The 16,996-nt window shown below is 40.1% G+C and overlaps 1 protein-coding gene across 2 annotated transcripts in view; it reads left to right on the top strand.

Annotated features, from left to right (window-relative positions):
* The first annotated feature begins 3,145 nt into the window (after window positions 1-3,145).
* Window positions 3,146-16,996, top strand: part of LOC306984758 (uncharacterized protein) — a 63,274-nt gene continuing 49,423 nt past the window's right edge. Inside the window, exons 1-3 of one of the 2 annotated variants that reach the window (XM_079586420.1) lie at window positions 3,146-3,235; window positions 4,037-4,135; window positions 10,402-10,518. In XM_079586420.1, the coding sequence (XP_079442546.1) occupies window positions 4,078-4,135; window positions 10,402-10,518 (175 nt within the window). In that variant the 5' untranslated portion in view covers window positions 3,146-3,235; window positions 4,037-4,077. The remainder of the gene's footprint in view (window positions 3,236-4,036; window positions 4,136-10,401; window positions 10,519-16,996) is intronic. The other variant, XM_079586422.1, reaches the window with a different exon arrangement.

Raw genomic sequence — 16,996 nt, 5'->3', positions numbered from 1 at the left:
AAATGTGATCATTCAGTCATTGTCAACAAGGTAGGGCTGGGCGATAAAACGATAACGATAATTATCGCGATATAATTTTTCTCGATAAAACGATATCAAGAGTTCGATAAATGTTCGATAATTTTTTTGTGCCAAAAGCGGAACGAATCTCATTTGAACCGCGCGCGGCACACGGACCGTTTATCCGCTCGGCTCAAAGTCCAAACGGCAGCGCGAGCGCGAGCTCAAGCAGATGCGTTTACTCTGATCGGTCTCGGTCACTAGATCCAGTGAGAGCGCTTGAATTCAGCGAAGAACACAAATGTCTCAGTGATTTAAACCAGTTTAAAGGCAGATGAAACAGCGCTGACGAACAGGAGAAGCACTGAGCGCAACGATACAGAGAAGGCTTTTCCGTCTACACATTCCCATCATTTACCACGGATTTAACGTTACTGTAACGTTAGCCTAGTAATATTAACTGCACCATGAAATGTGCGTGGGATATAGCCTATATAAATTGAATTGTATAATATTATTAATGTAGACAATGTATTAAAGGACTAATGGAATATAATTACAGTTTTTAATAATGTATTTAGGCTATTGGTTTTCATAAATACCATAGAAACCATAAAGTTACATTTTATCTGTGGTTATCATGATCTAAATGCATGATGCTGGATGACCAATGGTTCATTTTAATAAAACTAAAGAATATTACATTTTACCAAATAAAAATAATGTTGTTACTTTTTTTTAACAGATGTTACTGTTTTTGTTAATGAACATAAATTGTATATAGTTAAATCTGCATCCTAACTCAAGCTAATACTACTGAAATAAAGATATTTATTTTGTTAAGGAAAAATTACAAACGTTTGAATGTTCTACCTCGGATTTGTGAAATGTTCCCCTGTTTGGCAAGTGTTTGTCATGATTTGTTCTGACAATAAAGAGTAGTTTAAAAACACAACGCTCTGGTTTCTACAGCTTTCACTTTGGAGTAAAAATCTGTCTTTAAACTTAAAATAAATAAAGATTTGACATTTATCGATAATTATCGATATCGACTGATATCAAAAAAAATATCGTGATATTTTTTTTTGGCCATATCGCCCAGCCCCACAACAAGGATAGGGATTTGTCAAGTTGTAACCTCCAAACATTTGGTATCTCTGAAAAGCCCTGAATGTGCTCTTTACAGGACTGTGACATAAATGATCTCAGAGAAATTCACTAAAATATAATGTCCTCTACAGAGGATAAAGTCTATGTCTGGGTCTCAGGAGGATATGTCAGTTTTCATCTTAATGTTCCTCATCAGTCATTAAAGAGAATGAAGGAAAACACCAACCTATTTGTTCCTCTGTATCTTCATCTTTTATTCTGCAGGGTTCTTCCTTAATCTCCATCTTTACAATAGTATGTCCGTAGTTTCTCCTGGAGTAATTCCTCCTGCTTGCTTCTTCTTCTCCTGTGGGAAGATGGGAATATTCCCAGCATTTAAACTCTCATGAACGGCTGTGGGAGCTTCACTGACTGAAGGAGTGAATTGTGGTCGTTGTTGCTCATTTAGCAGATGATCATCATACTTACAATCACTCTAGATTATTCAGCTTTAAGTGTTTTAATCAAACAGCTGTTTAGAAACAATTGAACTCATCTAGCTGATATATGTTCCTCTTACATTAGAAATGATTAACATGCATTAAAAAAATGTTAACCAGGTTTCATAACATAAAATGACAATTCATAATCTTCACAAATTGTAATGTGAAAAATCTGTCAGTAACGAGTTTACGTTTCTCGAGCGTATGAACAACATCAGTCGGTTCATTCCAATTCATGTCCGAGTGATTCACTAAATGAACCGACTCGCTTAGTCGTTTGGATTTAGATTTCTCCTAATAAATGATAAAATGAATGTACTCACAGTCTGAAAACAGCAGATTTAGAGCAGAATGAACGGCTGTGTTCCACTTCTCATGTTTATGTTCCCTTCCCTCGCTCACTTCTCTTCTTCTCCTAGACTCGGGTGTGTGTCGTTGCTTCGGTTGCTCGAGCGCCTCTACTGGCGGAAACCATATTAAACTTTATAACTTTCATAGATTCGATCCAAAACAACCAAGAGATTATACAAACACGATTTATCTCCTAAAATATGTTTGATTGGGATAAAGATTCAAACTCCAAATATCTGCTAAGGAGTTTGCACATTTACCTTCTGGACTTTTATATGGATGACATCCTTATCATTCATGAATGATAAACCATATTACTGTAATCTAGGTTGTTTAATGAAAAATAAAACCAAAAGCTAAAGATTTTTTTTGACTTACCTAAACAAATAGAATCACTACATTAAACTGATAGTGACGGACATTGTTTTGTCAATTTGCATAAATGGGCGAACATAATCGCCTGATTTTGTGAATGTGACCAATTATATTTGCATTAAGCACACAGTTTGTGCTTGTCTAAAATTTTAATTAAATGCTTACATTTACAAAATAAGCCTACCATAGTAGAAATAAGCCTTTGTAATGAAAGTTATAAGATCCATGTTTAATACAAATTTTAATTGAATGAAAATGTAAAATTAAATTACAACCTCATCAATATTCTTTCAGCTTCTCTCTGAACTGTAGTATTGATCGTTTAACAGTGCTGGAAATATAGAGCTCATTTATGATAAAAACACAACAGTAGGCTAACAGGCTCTTTCGTTTTGTTTTCTGATTTGCCCTTTTATTGAACTATGGGAATGTTATTATTTGAGACCCAATGGAAGTGAATGTATACAAATCCGTTTCAAAAACCTCATCATTTCGCAAATGAAGGTGGAATTTCACAGACGTGAATGTAGGCCTAATGCACAAAAAAAAAAAAATTGTACAGAGTTTCATAAAAATAATATAAAAACGTGCGAAATCACACAGATACAGATCTATTCTATTTCATTGTGGATTTTAAATAAATTGTTTCCTCCTAACTTTTTAAGATCGACTAGAATATCTTGACATCTCAATGAATGAGCAACTTTCACTTTCACTTTAGCGCGACGGATTGCCTGTTCTCTAAATATAAATAATTCGCATCGCTGGAGTTCCGCCAGTAGAGGCGCTCGAGCAACCGAAGCAACGACACACACTTGAGTCTAGGAGAAGAAGAGAAGTGAGTGAGGGAAGGGGACATAAACACGAGAAGTGGAACACAGCCGTTCATTCTGCTCTAAATCTGCTGTTTTCGGACTGTGAGTACATTCATTTGATCATTTATTAGGAGAAATCGAAATCTAAGTGACTAACGTTAAACGAGTCAGTTCGTTTAGTGAATTGGAATGAACCGACTAATGTTGTTCATTACGCTCATGAAACGTAAACTCGTTACTGACTGTTTTTCACATTACAATTTGTGAAGATTATGAGTTGTGTTTTTACATTTGATGTAATTAACAACTTAAACCTGGTAAACCGTTTTTAATGTAGGGGTGGGGATGTAGGGAACTATCGCGGGGCTAACGTTAACGTTAGTTGTAAAACACATGCTAGCATGACGCAACTTTGTGTATAATTTACTAGTTGCCAGCCCATATCAACACTGTAAGTTATAGAGAAAAAATGCGCTAAAATTTCTTCCAAGTTATTTTTTAATCTCTTGTATTTTGTGTTTATTTAAAAATGTACAAATCTGCTATTATGTTCATCTCCAATCTGTTTAGATGGTTCTTTAATGCTTCGCTAATTAGCAGAACACACTAGCCGGGGTTAAATCTGTTGTGCAGGTGGGAAATGTTATAACACTGCGTTATAGTGTGGCCCTATTAGAAATGCTATTCTATTCAAAAATTGTATGAATTCTACCGAGAAACCATGAGAAAAAGGGTGAATCAAGACTGAGAGCCAATGTTCATAATTGATTATTTATTTTGTTTTGAATTATGCTGCATAGCTGTGTTATGGTGTGGTTGTTGTATAAAAAACAAAATCAATAAGAATTTTTTTTCTAAACAATGCAAGTTTAAATGCTAATGAATATTCCCATCTTCCCACAGGAGAAGCAAGCAGGAGAAACTACGGACATACTATTGTAAAGATGGAGTTTGAGGAAGAACCCTGCAGAATAAAAGATGAAGATACAGAGGAACAAATAGGTTGGTGTTTTCCTTCATTCTCTTTAATGACTGATGAGGAACATTAAGATGAAAACTCACAAATCCTCCTGAGACCCAGGCATATACTTTTTTTTCTACTGTAGAGGACATTATATTTTAGCAAATTTCTCTGAGATCATTCATGTCACAGTCCTGTCAAGAGCACATTCAGGGTTTTTCAGAGATACCAAATGTTTGGAGGTTTCACCATTACAACTGCCTCTTTAAACGTAACTGAATGATCAAATTTAGTGCACTTATGGAAATAGATAATATTTTGTGTGTCTGAGTTTATTTATATCTGAATATTTTTCCAATTGTTTGTCATAAATAAACATCTCAACGTTTACAATCATAATATTAACTAAATATTCAGAATATATTATGAAACCGGGCACTGATTTCATACATGTCCTCTGTAGAGACACCAGGACTTACAGCATGTTTATCAGGCATTTTGGGGAGACACAACAAGTGAAAAGGGAAATACATTTTTAATCAGTATTCCTATGAAATATAAGATACTCTTATGAAACTGTTTTCAAGTTTTTTCATTACATGTTGCTACAAGAACTCATTCATATTCAAATTAAATGTGTATAGAATGGGACTACACATTTATGGCAATTTTACACATATTGCATAAAGTAAAATTGTTTTTCAAATCATACTGTTATATATTTCATAACATAGTTGAGAATCATCTTTATACAAAGTTTGGTTAAAATGGCGTGAAACCTAAATATTTATTGTTAAATGAAAAACTAAAACATTGTTTTCGCCTATACATGTCTTATGCCATTTTATTTTCTTGATAACGGAGTACTGGTGTCCTCTACAGACAGCATAAAACATGAATACAATAAAGAAATTCTCCAATGATTTCTCATGCCACAAACAATGTAATGACATAAACTAAATTCACAAAGAAATCTCTTATTTATGGTTCTCTGGAGTATATAACAATACATCTAGAACTAGATACTAGTAGACTCAGTAGTAAACTAGATTTGTGCTACATTAAAAATGAATTCTTGATTTCTTCGTTTCTCATTTTCCTTCTTTGATTGAATTTGGGGAATTTATTATTTAATATGTTGATTTTAGACCCGGTGGAAGTGAATAAAGACAAATGGCATCATTTCACTGATGAAGATGGAGAACTGACTTATAAAAATGAAGACAAACAACATCTGTTTCCTCATTTAAAAAATGAAGATGGAAATGCAGTCGTTTCACAGACTGAAGATAATATCACAGAAAAACAAGCTGGAGTATCTGGAGACAAGGAATTTTTCACCTGTTCTGAGTGTGGACTGTTTTATGTGCACGAATCAGACCTGAATAAACACATGAAATCTCACACTGGGGAAAATCTGTTCATATGCTCTCAGTGTGGAAAGAGTTTCACACGTAAATCAACCCTTAACAGACACACGAGAGAACACACTGGAGAAAAACCATTCACATGCTCTCAGTGTGGAAAGAGTTTCAGTCGCAAAGAGGACGTAAATGTGCACATGAGGATTCACACCGGAGAAAAACTGTTCAAATGCACTCAGTGTGGAAAGAGTTTCACTCATAAAGGAGGCCTTAATGTGCACATGAGGATTCACACTGGAGAAAGGCCTTATACATGCTCTCAGTGTGGAAATAGTTTCACATCCCAAAGCGTTCTCACCACTCATCTGCGCCGTCACTCTGGAGTGAGATCATTCAGCTGTGATCAGTGTGAGAAAACATTTGTTTTGGCATCAAGCTTAAAAACGCACCTTAAAGTTCATGCTGGTGTGAAGCCTCACTTTTGTTCTTTTTGTGGAAAGGGTTTTTCGCGACTGCAGAATTTAAAACAGCATGAGAGTGTTCATACTGGTGTGAGACCTCATTGTTGCTCAGACTGTGGGAAGACCTTCACTACATCCAACAATTTAAAAACACACCAGAGAATTCATACTGGAGAGAAGCCGCACCAGTGCTCTTCATGTGGAAAGAGTTTCACCCAATTGTCTACTCTACAGAAACATGAGAAAAACCGTTGCCCGATATTTTCTAATTAGCAAATGTTCATGTTCCGATCCATCACTTACAATTAAATAATTTGACATTCAGATTAATCAAAAGATGGATAATTTGTTAAAATTAGTAGTGAAGTTTGATTTGTTTGACAAGGGGAACCTTTGGGGAAGGTCAAAATAATAGTTAGAATATATGAGGGATTTGGGTAAAAGTGGCAACAATAGTCTAATAAATCATAATCTGTATTAGACCTTTCCTGTAGCTCAAACAGTAGAGTCTTGGCACTTGCAATGCCAAGGTCGTAGGTTCGATTCGCAGGGAAAGCAAGAATTAGTACAAATGTAAATGTGTAGCTTGAAATGCACTGTAAGTCGCTTTGGATAAAAATTCTGCCAAATGTATATTTCAAATAACTTGTTTTAGATGTATAGACATGATGAGTTGAGATATTAAAGACTTTTTTTGCATTGAAAAATATTCTAATAAAATTGCAGACAAACATCAAATGCTTAACAGCTTTAATAGTCATAGTATTGCATTTGGGTCTACTTTCAAAATAAACTATTTTACTAATTTAAATTCATAATTTCTAGATGCAGAACGCCGTCTATGGACTGGAGAGTTCGCTTTTGAACAAATGTTCTCTTCTGATGTCTCTTAAAGGGCACTCCTGTCACCTTGATCATATCATGAACTATATTTCCCAAAACACATTGCCTGCCTGATAAGTGTCATTATCCTGTTAAGCTTTGCCTATAGAGGATATGCGAGTGACTGCGGTTACGCCCACCGAGTGATAAAATCATACCCTATATAGTGTATTGTTATATATTGTACTAGTCATCAATTAAATATTTACTATCTTATAGACCTTATGTGCCAGAGAAAAGAGCGCGCAGCCATCTTTAGAATATTGTCTTTGAACTTCCGTTTTGCGGTCGCTCTGTATATCTCTATGGCATCGCTGTCCAGGAGTAACTAGCTTTTAAAGTGGATTTACTTAATGTAAAGTTAACGAAAGTTATCATTAGGATTGTAATGTTTGAAGCAGATGTCTTAACAAATGTCAGTAGACCGGGAAGATTTTAAAACGAGCCGTTCATTCATAAATACGCAAGATCACTGTGAAAATACAGACTGGGAGTCAAGACAACAAGCGCTGAAAAGGGGCGGGGCTACATAAGGTCTCTGTGTAATTTCATGTTTTTAAATCAACACGGACAAAAACTAGACAAGTTTACTAAGCCCTGAACCGCGTTCCGACTTTATTCTCGAAATGCTCCGACTTTATTCTCGAAATGCTCCGACTTTATTCTGGAAATGCTCCGACTTTATTCTCGAAATGCTCCGACTTTATTCTCTAAATGCTTCGACTTTATTCTCGAAATGCTCCGACTTTATTCTCGAAATGCTCCGACTTTATTCTCGAAATGCTCCGACTTTATTCCCGAAATGCTCCGACTTTATTCTCGAAATGATAGATTTTTTTCCCCACAGATTTTTTACATTTTTTTACGTTGCGATTCAGGGCTTCCGTACAAGTTTTAGGGTTGTCGTTAATATAACATTGATATAAGTGATTACCCGGATTTAGATCTACTTTATTGTATTTATATAAAGCACCCCGACGTCAAAATCAGCCACATAAAAATGTTAGGAAACATGATTCCTGGCTGCATCCATGGATCACGGGATCTTTGGTAAGTTGTAAAGAACACTATCGAGTCCAACTTTTAGTTTAAACCGATAATCGCTCATGTTTTTGCAGTTTCCCCTATTAAATCCAGTCATGTAGCAGCTCTTTTGCCACTCAGTCCAGTGCATACCCTCTATATAAGCCCTGTGTTTTCACTCACTCTTTGCAAAGTCTTGTTAGTGTCACACTGCATTTCTGATACCCCTTTTCCACCAAGGCAGAGCTGGTGCTGGTTCGGAGCCAGAGCCTAGTTTCAAATCGGTTCTTTGTTTTTCCACCGCCAAAGCACCAGCTCCGAACCAGTAAAACTGGTTCTTAAGTAGCACCAAATCATTGCAGGGTCTAGAACGGAGCCAAGTAAGAACCGCTTGCGTCAGGGGCTGGGGGCGGGGTTACCGTGACCAACAAGACGAATAGAAACTTGTGACCGCCATTTTTAAATAGCAGCTAGTCGAGCTAATAGCAGCTCGATTATAATATCCGTCTATGTAAGTTACGGCGAGCTGCACGAACGCGTTGGATTCCGATGTATTTTTGCAATCCCATGAGGATCCATAGTATTGCAACGTCCGTTATTGTTGATGGCTTGTTCGAGATGCATCGGAGCGGCGCGGACCGATCAGAGCTCCGGGAGTGTTTGGAGAGCATACGACTCCTTGTGCTTTTGATCGCTTTAGCAGTGCTTTAATGTCACGCGGCGATCGGTCTGCGAGAAGCCGAACCATCTCGAACAAGCCTGGTGTGTTTTTGTTTGGCGCTGCCGCGCTAGCGTTGCTGGGCAACATGAGATGTATACACAGTGACGTAAGATCTGGCTCTGTTTTGGCTCTCTAGCCTGTGGAAAGGCAAACCGGTTCTTAGAAGAACCGTCAGTAGAACCAACTCCGAACCGGCTCTAGCTCTAGCTCTGAACCAGCACCTGGTTCTTGTTGGTGGAAAAGGGGTATGAGAGCGCTCCCTCTGGTTATCCGTGTTTTGGTGTTCATTTTTTGCCTGTTTTCTCGGATTTCCTTGTTTGACTGTTTTTCTGCTCTGTTGTCTCCTTGTATTATCTGTCCTGTGTTTTGACCTGTTTTATGGATTATGATTCCGAATTTCTGTAATAAACGACTGCAGTTGGATCCTCAACCAGTTTCAGAGTATTTTGTGTCAAAAAGATCTAGATGAGAAGAATACATCGCTGGGTCCTGACCATATTGCTTCTCTGCAGCTGATTTTATTTCACCTCCGTTGACCAGTTTAATCTCTCCTTCAACCCAAAAATGAAAATTCTGTCATCATTTACAGTGTTTCTTTGTTCCGTTGAACACAAAAGAAGGTATTTCGAAGAATGTCAATAACCAAACCGTTGATGGGCATTGGCTTCCATAGTATTTTTTTTTCCATGCATGGAAGTCAATGGGGTCCATCAACCGTTTGATTACCCACATTCTTCAAAATATCTTATTTTGTGTTTAGCAGAAGAAAGGAATTCATACAGGCTTGAAACAACTTGAGGGTGAGTACATGATGTCAGAATGTTCATTTTTGGGTAAACTATCCCTTTAATGACACACACGGCAGCAGGAATATTAGGCTGATGTCACTTTAAGACCAAAATGATTCAATATACTGTTACACATGCGACTTATTTCCCAATTGTTTATAGTCACTTAAGACATAACAGTGTTTAAGTGAATACTCACCAAGCTGGGCATTTTGGCATATTTCTGTGTTTTTAAGTGTTAGGTACGAATCTACACAGTACAAACCCAAAGTTCACTTTTCTTCTCCATGTTCCTCTCAGTCTCGGAGCGCAGAAAGCTGCTTGAGGAACAGTATGACTTTCGCCTCTTAATGCAGTTAAGCAACTCTTGATTATTGAGTATGTCCTGCAGTTTAGAGACAGTAGACTGTATTTTACGACAATCACTAATCTACACATCACTTCACTACACTTTACAATCGCATGGTTTGGCGTTAAGTTTGGGCTTTTGGGGAGAAATTAAAGTTCTGAAGGTGTTCAGTCAGATTTAATAATCAGCAACTAGCTTCGGTCAATAATGAGCCGGTGTTCTGATTTAGAACCCAGATGCGCTGTAGTGACCACAAAGAAACAGTTAAGATTCCTTGAAAACAGCACCATATCTTGTTAGAGTGATTGTAAGTGTGATGATCCAACGCATTCTCATCCTAGGGCGTCATATATTGACACTTTTCACATTTCGTCTACATCCAATGCACATGGCACCCTTTAGCGTTAATATGACACGCACGGAGCTTTGTTCGGTTATGGTTGGGTTTAGGTCTGGGGTAGGGTTAGGGTTAGACCGCTAGGAGGCGCCTTCTGGCCCATATCTATCTGCTTCTCATATTGACGCTAAAGGGTGCCATGTGTGTTGGATGTAGACGATATGTCAAAAGCGTCTGTATATGACGCCTTGGGATGAGATCGGGCTGGATGATCATCTGCTAAATGAGCAACAACGACCACAATTCACTCCATCAGTCAGTGAAGCTCCCACAGCCGTTCATGAGAGTTTAAATGCTGGGGAATATTCCCATCTTCCCACAGGAGAAGAAGCAAGCAGGAGGAATTACGCCAGGAGAAACTACGGACATACTATTATAAAGATGGAATTTGAGGAAGATCCCTGCAGAACGAGAGATGAAGATACAGAGGAACAAATAGGTTGGTGTTTTCTTTCATTCTCTTATATGGCTGATGAGGAACATAAAAGGAGTAGATCGCCCAAAAATGAAAATTATCCCATGGTTTACTCACCCTCAAGTCATCCTAGGTGTATATGACATTCTTCTTTCAGACGAATACAATCCGAGTTATATTAAAAAATGTCCTGGCTCTTCCAAGCTTTTTAATGGTAGTGAATGATTGTTTCTATTTTGAAGTCCATAAAAGTGCTCCACACGGCTCTAAAGCTTGGAAGAGCAATGACATCTTTTTATATAACTCCGATTGTATTCTTCTGAAAGAAGAATGTCATATACACCTAGGATGACTTGAGGGTGAGTAAACCATGGGATAATTTTCATTTTGGGGAAAACTATGCCTTAAAGATGAAAACTGACATCTAAATGTGAATAACAATACATCTAAATTCTAAAACTAGATAGACTTGATAGTAAACTGGATTTTGCTAATTTTTGGCTTCCTGATTTTGTTCCTCTTCAATTGAACCATGTGAATTTAATGCTGATTTTAGACCTGATGGAAGTGAATGAAGACAAACAGCATTTCACAAATGAAGATGGAAACACAGCCGTTTTACAGACTGAAGAGAATTTCACACAGAAACGAGCTGGAAAATCTGGAGTCAAAGGATATTTAACCTGCTCCGAGTTTGGAAAGAGTTTCATGCATGAAACAAAGCTTAAGAGACACATGAGATCTCACACTGGAGAAAGGCCTTATATCTGCACTCAGTGTGGAAAGAGTTTCATTCAGAAAGGACAACTAAATGTGCACATGAGAATTCACACTGGAGAAAAACCGTTCACATGCACTCAGTGTGGAAAGAGTTTCAGTCATAAAAGTAATCTCAAAGATCATCTGCGCTGTCACTCTGGAATGAGATCATTCAGCTGTGATCAGTGTGAGAACATTTGTTGTGAAATCATACTTTAGAAGACACCTTAAAACTCATACTGGTGTGAAGCCTCACTTCTGTTCATTTTGTGGAAAGAGTTTTTTACGACTGGAGACTTTAAAAGATCATGAGCGTATTCATACTGGTTTGAGACCTTATATGTGCTTTGACTGTGGGAAGAGCTTCATTACATCGGGCAACTTAAAAAAACACCAGAGAGTTCATACTGGAGAGAAACCTTATGAGTGCTCTTTATGTGGAAAGAGTTTCACCCAATCATCTAATCTACAGAGACATAAGAAAAAGCATTAAGATGAAGATCTCTAAATTAGCATTTTCAACAAGCACAAATAAAGGTGAATTATTGTATTGCTTTTATTCTCCCTCTTCTTTTGAAGCAGATTTTGTGTTGCATCATCAGGATAAATCAGTGTTTTTGTATAAAGTGAACATTTACAATTGACTCTAGATGGCAGTATTTGTTGTCATTCCCAGTCAGTTAAAGACCATGGACGAAGAAACGGTTTGCCAACTCAACATAAAAGGTTCTCAAACATAAACACATTTGGGTCAAAATTGTAGCTCATATTAAAAACATTTCAATATCCTAAAACTTTTTTTTTTCCTAAATTTTAAAGCCCTCTGATTATTTTCCAGAGATAGTGTTCTCAATGTGGCTCTGAGTAAATTGGTAGGCCTACACATTTTCAAGAATGATTGGCTACAATGATCAACGCTTCAAAAGCATGTTTTCTTCACCGGGAGCTTTACACAGATACACACGGGATTGTTTGAAAGCAGGCGTCTATCAGTGGATCCCTAATAAGATATGCTAATAGACGTAATATATCCACTGATAGAGACGGATCTGCTGATAGATTCCTGCTTTCAATCGCTCCCATGTGTATCTGTGTAAAGCGCCCGGTGATGAAAACATGTTTTTGATAGGGATGGCATATCGATATGAAGTATCGAATATCGATAGTCAATAATAAGATTGTTACATACACCTTGTAATGCACTCTTGGACACATCATCAGTGATAGTACCTGGGGTCATAGGGGGTTTCGGGTCTTTCAACTTCAGACCCCCTCACCCAGGCGACCCGACCGCGAGTGATCAGTTCCCGGCCTGTATCCAAGAAGCGTTCGCCCACTGTTTGTCCCTCCTCATCCACAACCATTTTGAGGCTTTTTCCGCAGCATCTGAAGCTGCAGTGATGGCTCTTCTCTTGCATGCTCCTGTGATTCCCAGGAGGCTGTAGGCCCCACAGAGTGACTTTCCTGCAAAGCCCCTTTCCCCCAACCTCGATGGGCAAGCACGCCTCCCCGACACTCCTCCACCAGCTCCGCATATTTCTCCCTTTTCCTTTCCCTCGCTTCCATCTTCTCCTCCCAGGGCACTGTTAGCTCAAACACGATAACCTGCATTGATGTTACTGAGAACAGAACCATGTTGGGTCTAAGGCTGGTCTCCACAATGTCTCGGTTGTTTGTTGCTTTCCCAGGTCCACCCTTAGCTGCCAGTCATTCGCTGTTTCCAGCAGGCCTGTCTGAACTGTTGGTCGGGAAGGCGGGGGTTCTCCTGCTCTTAAGAATGAAATTTTGCGTTTTGGTGGTTGTAAACGCTTGCTCTGATTGATGGCAGTACTGATGGACTCAGCAACCACCTTCAGCACTTGGTCATGGCACCAGAGGTAGCGGCCTTCCCCATGTGCTTTAGGACAGCTGCTGAGGATGTGTTCCAGCGATCCTCTTTCCTGGCACAAGGTACATGCCGGAGTCTCAACCTTGCCCCAACAAAAGAGATTGGATGGACTGGGCAGGGTGTCATCGACAGACTGAATGAGAAATTTGATGCGATAGGGCTCAGCCCACCACAGCTCTGCCCATAATCTTTCTCTCCATGGCATCTTCCCATCTGGTCCATGCGCCCTGTTGCCTCAATCCTACCATGGCTTGCTCGCTGCTCGATCCCAGCCCTCACTTCTTTTTGGACCAGGTCCCACCTTTATTTACCCTTCAGTTTGTTGTAATGGGTTGTTGGAGTTCTTCCCAGTCCTGCACGGCCAATCGCCACGAGACCCACCAGTTCCCTATGACGCAGCCGAGATTTTGCCTGGTCCACCGCCTCATGTGCCCTCCACGTTCTGCCAGTCTTGACCTCAATGCCAGCTTGAGATACTTTTGGGTTCTTGGAATCCCTGTACTGAAGCACCTCCCTTGCTCTGGTAACCATGAACTCCTCACTAAGGCTGTTGATCGGCTGCGTTAGCTTGTTCTTTTTGCTGTAGAGGGCAATGCTGCTCAGAAAACTTGGCAAGCCCAACCACTGTCGAAGGTAATTGCTCACCCTCCTCTCAAATCCTTCCACGGTAGACATTGGAAATTCGTACACCAACAATGGCCACAATATCCTAGGTAGGATTCCATGTTGGTATAACCAAGCTTTGAATTTCCCCGGTAGGCCTGACTTGTCAACTGAAGTCAGCCAGCTCTCCAGTTGTTCATTTGTTGCCCTGATGGAAGCGGCATTCTTTAGAGGGCAGTCAAAGGTTTTCCCAAGGCTCTTCACAGGCTTCTCTGTGACTGATGGGATTTGGGTACTTCCTAGGGAGAAGTGGAACTGGTCTGTTACCTTTCCTTTCTTCAGTACCATGGATCTGGATTTTTCCGGCTTTAAACGCATTCTCGCCCAGGTGGTTAACCTCTCTAAGCTCTGAAGAATCCATCTGCATCCTGGGACTGTTATAGTTGTTACTGTCAGATCGTCCATGAATGCCCTGACGGGGGCCTGACAGATTCCGGACTTGGTTTTGGGGCCTCTGCATTCCAGCTCAGTGGATTTGACCAACATGTTCATGGCCAGAGAAAAGAGACTCACTTAAACAGTGCATCCAGTGATAATCCCCTTTTCCAGACGATGCCGCTCAGATGTAACTTTGCCGGAAGTGAACCTCAGATTAAAGTTGTTATAATAATCCATTATCAGGATCTTGATGCTGCTTGGAACATGATGTCTCCCCAATGCCACCTCCACTAGCTTGCGGGGTATGGAGCCATACGTATTGGCTAAGTCCAGCCATAGTACAGCCAGGTTTCCTTTCCCTTCACGAGCCATCAGTTGTGTCACTACTCCACTTTGTTCTAGGCACCCGGGAACTCCTGGGATCCCTCCCTTTTGCACAAAGGGGTCGATGTACTGGTTCTTTAGGAGGTCGTCTGACAGCCGTTGGGAAAGGATACTGAAGAATATCTTCCCCTCAACGTTTAGCAGCGAGATGGTCCTAAACTGCTCTATGGTGGTTGACTTTTCTTCCTTCAGAACCCACACCCCTTCTGCAGATCTCCATTGTTGGGCAACTTTACCCCTCCTCCAGATGACCCTCAGGATCTTCCACAGACGATGCAGGAGCTTGGGGCACCTCTTATACACCAGATATGGCACACCATTCGGTCCTGGTGCTGAGCTGGTTCTGGCAGCCTTAACAACCGCTTAAATTTCTTTCCAATTGGGTACTTTGATGTTGAAGTCAATGGTTGGTATAGGTGGATTAATGAGGTGTCTGTATTTGCCAAGGTCCTCTTCCCGGGCTGTATCGCTATAGGTGTCATGCAAATAGGCATCTATCTCCTCTCTTGAGCAAGTAAGTTGGCCACTGCGCTTCTGGCCTAGCAGCTGTTTAGTAAACCCAAAAGGGTTTACAAGGAAGGCAGCTCGTCTTTTGGCTCTCTCTTTAGCCCGCCTCTTATGCCACTCTGCTCGGCGGAGGGTCAGCAGTTTCTTTCTGAGGATGCCCTGTAGTTCTGCCAGCCCTGACTTCATATTCTCGGTTGCCCCCTTGAACTGCCTCTTCAGGAGTCGGAGTTCCTGTCTCAGCTGTGCAATCTTCTCTGCGTTGCGGTTCTTTGAGTACTGGTTTGTAGCAGCGTGCTTCTCCGCCAAGCCAAACATTTCGGTGGCGATGCTGGTTATCATAGTTGTCATTGTTTGGAGTTTCCTGTCTGCCATTCCCTTCATCGTAGCTTCCAGGATACCATCCACATCATCATCAAATTGGTGCTAGTCACTCCCTTTGCTGGCTGGAGGGCCACTTAACCCACCGTTAGTGTTGTGAGATGCCTGGTGCTCGGGCTTCCAGAACATGGAGGTTCTGAGCGCTGTGGCGTGACTCCGGGCTCGGCTCCTCCTGTGTCTCACCAAGGTCCTCTGGAGTGTGAAGGTTCTGGGCACTTTGGGATGTCTCCCGGCATAGTTCGTCCTGCTTCACAACGAGGTAATTCCTTGAGTGCTGCTCTGGCTGCACTTTCTAATAATAATAATAATAAATAATAATTTGTTACATTTATATAGCACTTTTCTGTGTACTCAAAGCTCTTTACATGGAAGGGGGGGAATCTCCTCAACCACCACCAATGTGCAGTACTACCTGGATGATGCGACTGCAGCCATATTGCGCCAGAACGCCCACCACACACCAGCTTACTGGTGGAGAGGAGACAAAGTGATGCATCAGTATATGGTGATGACTATATGACAAATATTTGTCATATTTTAAGTTTAAATATAGTCATAACCAAAAAATATCTTGTCAACTGTCAATAAATGTCAGATATAAATGTCAGAGAGTCTCTCTCTCTCTCTCTCTCTCTCTCTCTATCTCTCTCTCGCGCACACACACATACATACACGCACGCACGCACGCACACACACACACCGGTAACGTTATTAATGTCCACTTCAGCATCAGAATGCAACCATTCTTGATCCTAATTGTTGCACAGCGGCCAACTATGTTTGTCAGTCAGCAAAAGTAAAATCACGCAAATGACTTGCATTAATTCAACCACATGTATCAATTCAAATATTAAGCACAAAATAGTTTTTGACTCACCAATCGGTAGATTATTTGTACATAAAATCCATCCACCGCTCTTTCCTCGTGAAGACGTCGATCACAGCTTTGTAAAATACCAGTCTGTTTGAAACGATCGGACAATGGTTGGGCCCTTTTGCTGCACTAGTCCATGTAAGTCTGGCGTAGACCTCAATCTTGCTATTAACTCAGATTTTGAATTAAAATCGAGCTTGGAAAAAATTCTTCACAAAACTCTGTGACATCGGCCGGTGCTGTCATTTTGATTTTGAATTTGGCGGGGATTAGGTAGCTGTGGTGAAATGACGTTAGCTACGCAAATGTCCAGTAATATCTCGATTTTAATTGGTCCATGTCTGATATGTGACGGAGATGCTTACTGGCATAACATATTTACGTCCAAAGGCACAGCAGATTTGTGCTTTTTGCCGTACATGTTGAAGAATACAGGATCGAAGTGCGCATGCGCAACATGGGTTTTTCGCTTGTCGTCTGCAATGAATGGACCGTAAAAGCACTGCTTATTCTACCATTTGATTATGCGTAACTGCTACATTTGTCATCATAACGTCTAAACAATTGGAATAACACACATATTGCATATATAAATCACAAGAATAAACAGTAAAAATACAAATAAAAGTTTATTGTTTAATAAACATTTTTATTTTGGCAGGGTAGGCAGC

Source organism: Phoxinus phoxinus, assembly GCF_949152265.1.
Source record: "Phoxinus phoxinus genome assembly, chromosome: 17".
Lineage (NCBI taxonomy): Eukaryota > Metazoa > Chordata > Actinopteri > Cypriniformes > Leuciscidae > Phoxinus > Phoxinus phoxinus.
Note: the sequence above shows the minus strand (reverse complement) of the source record. Positions and strands in the feature narration are given on the sequence as shown.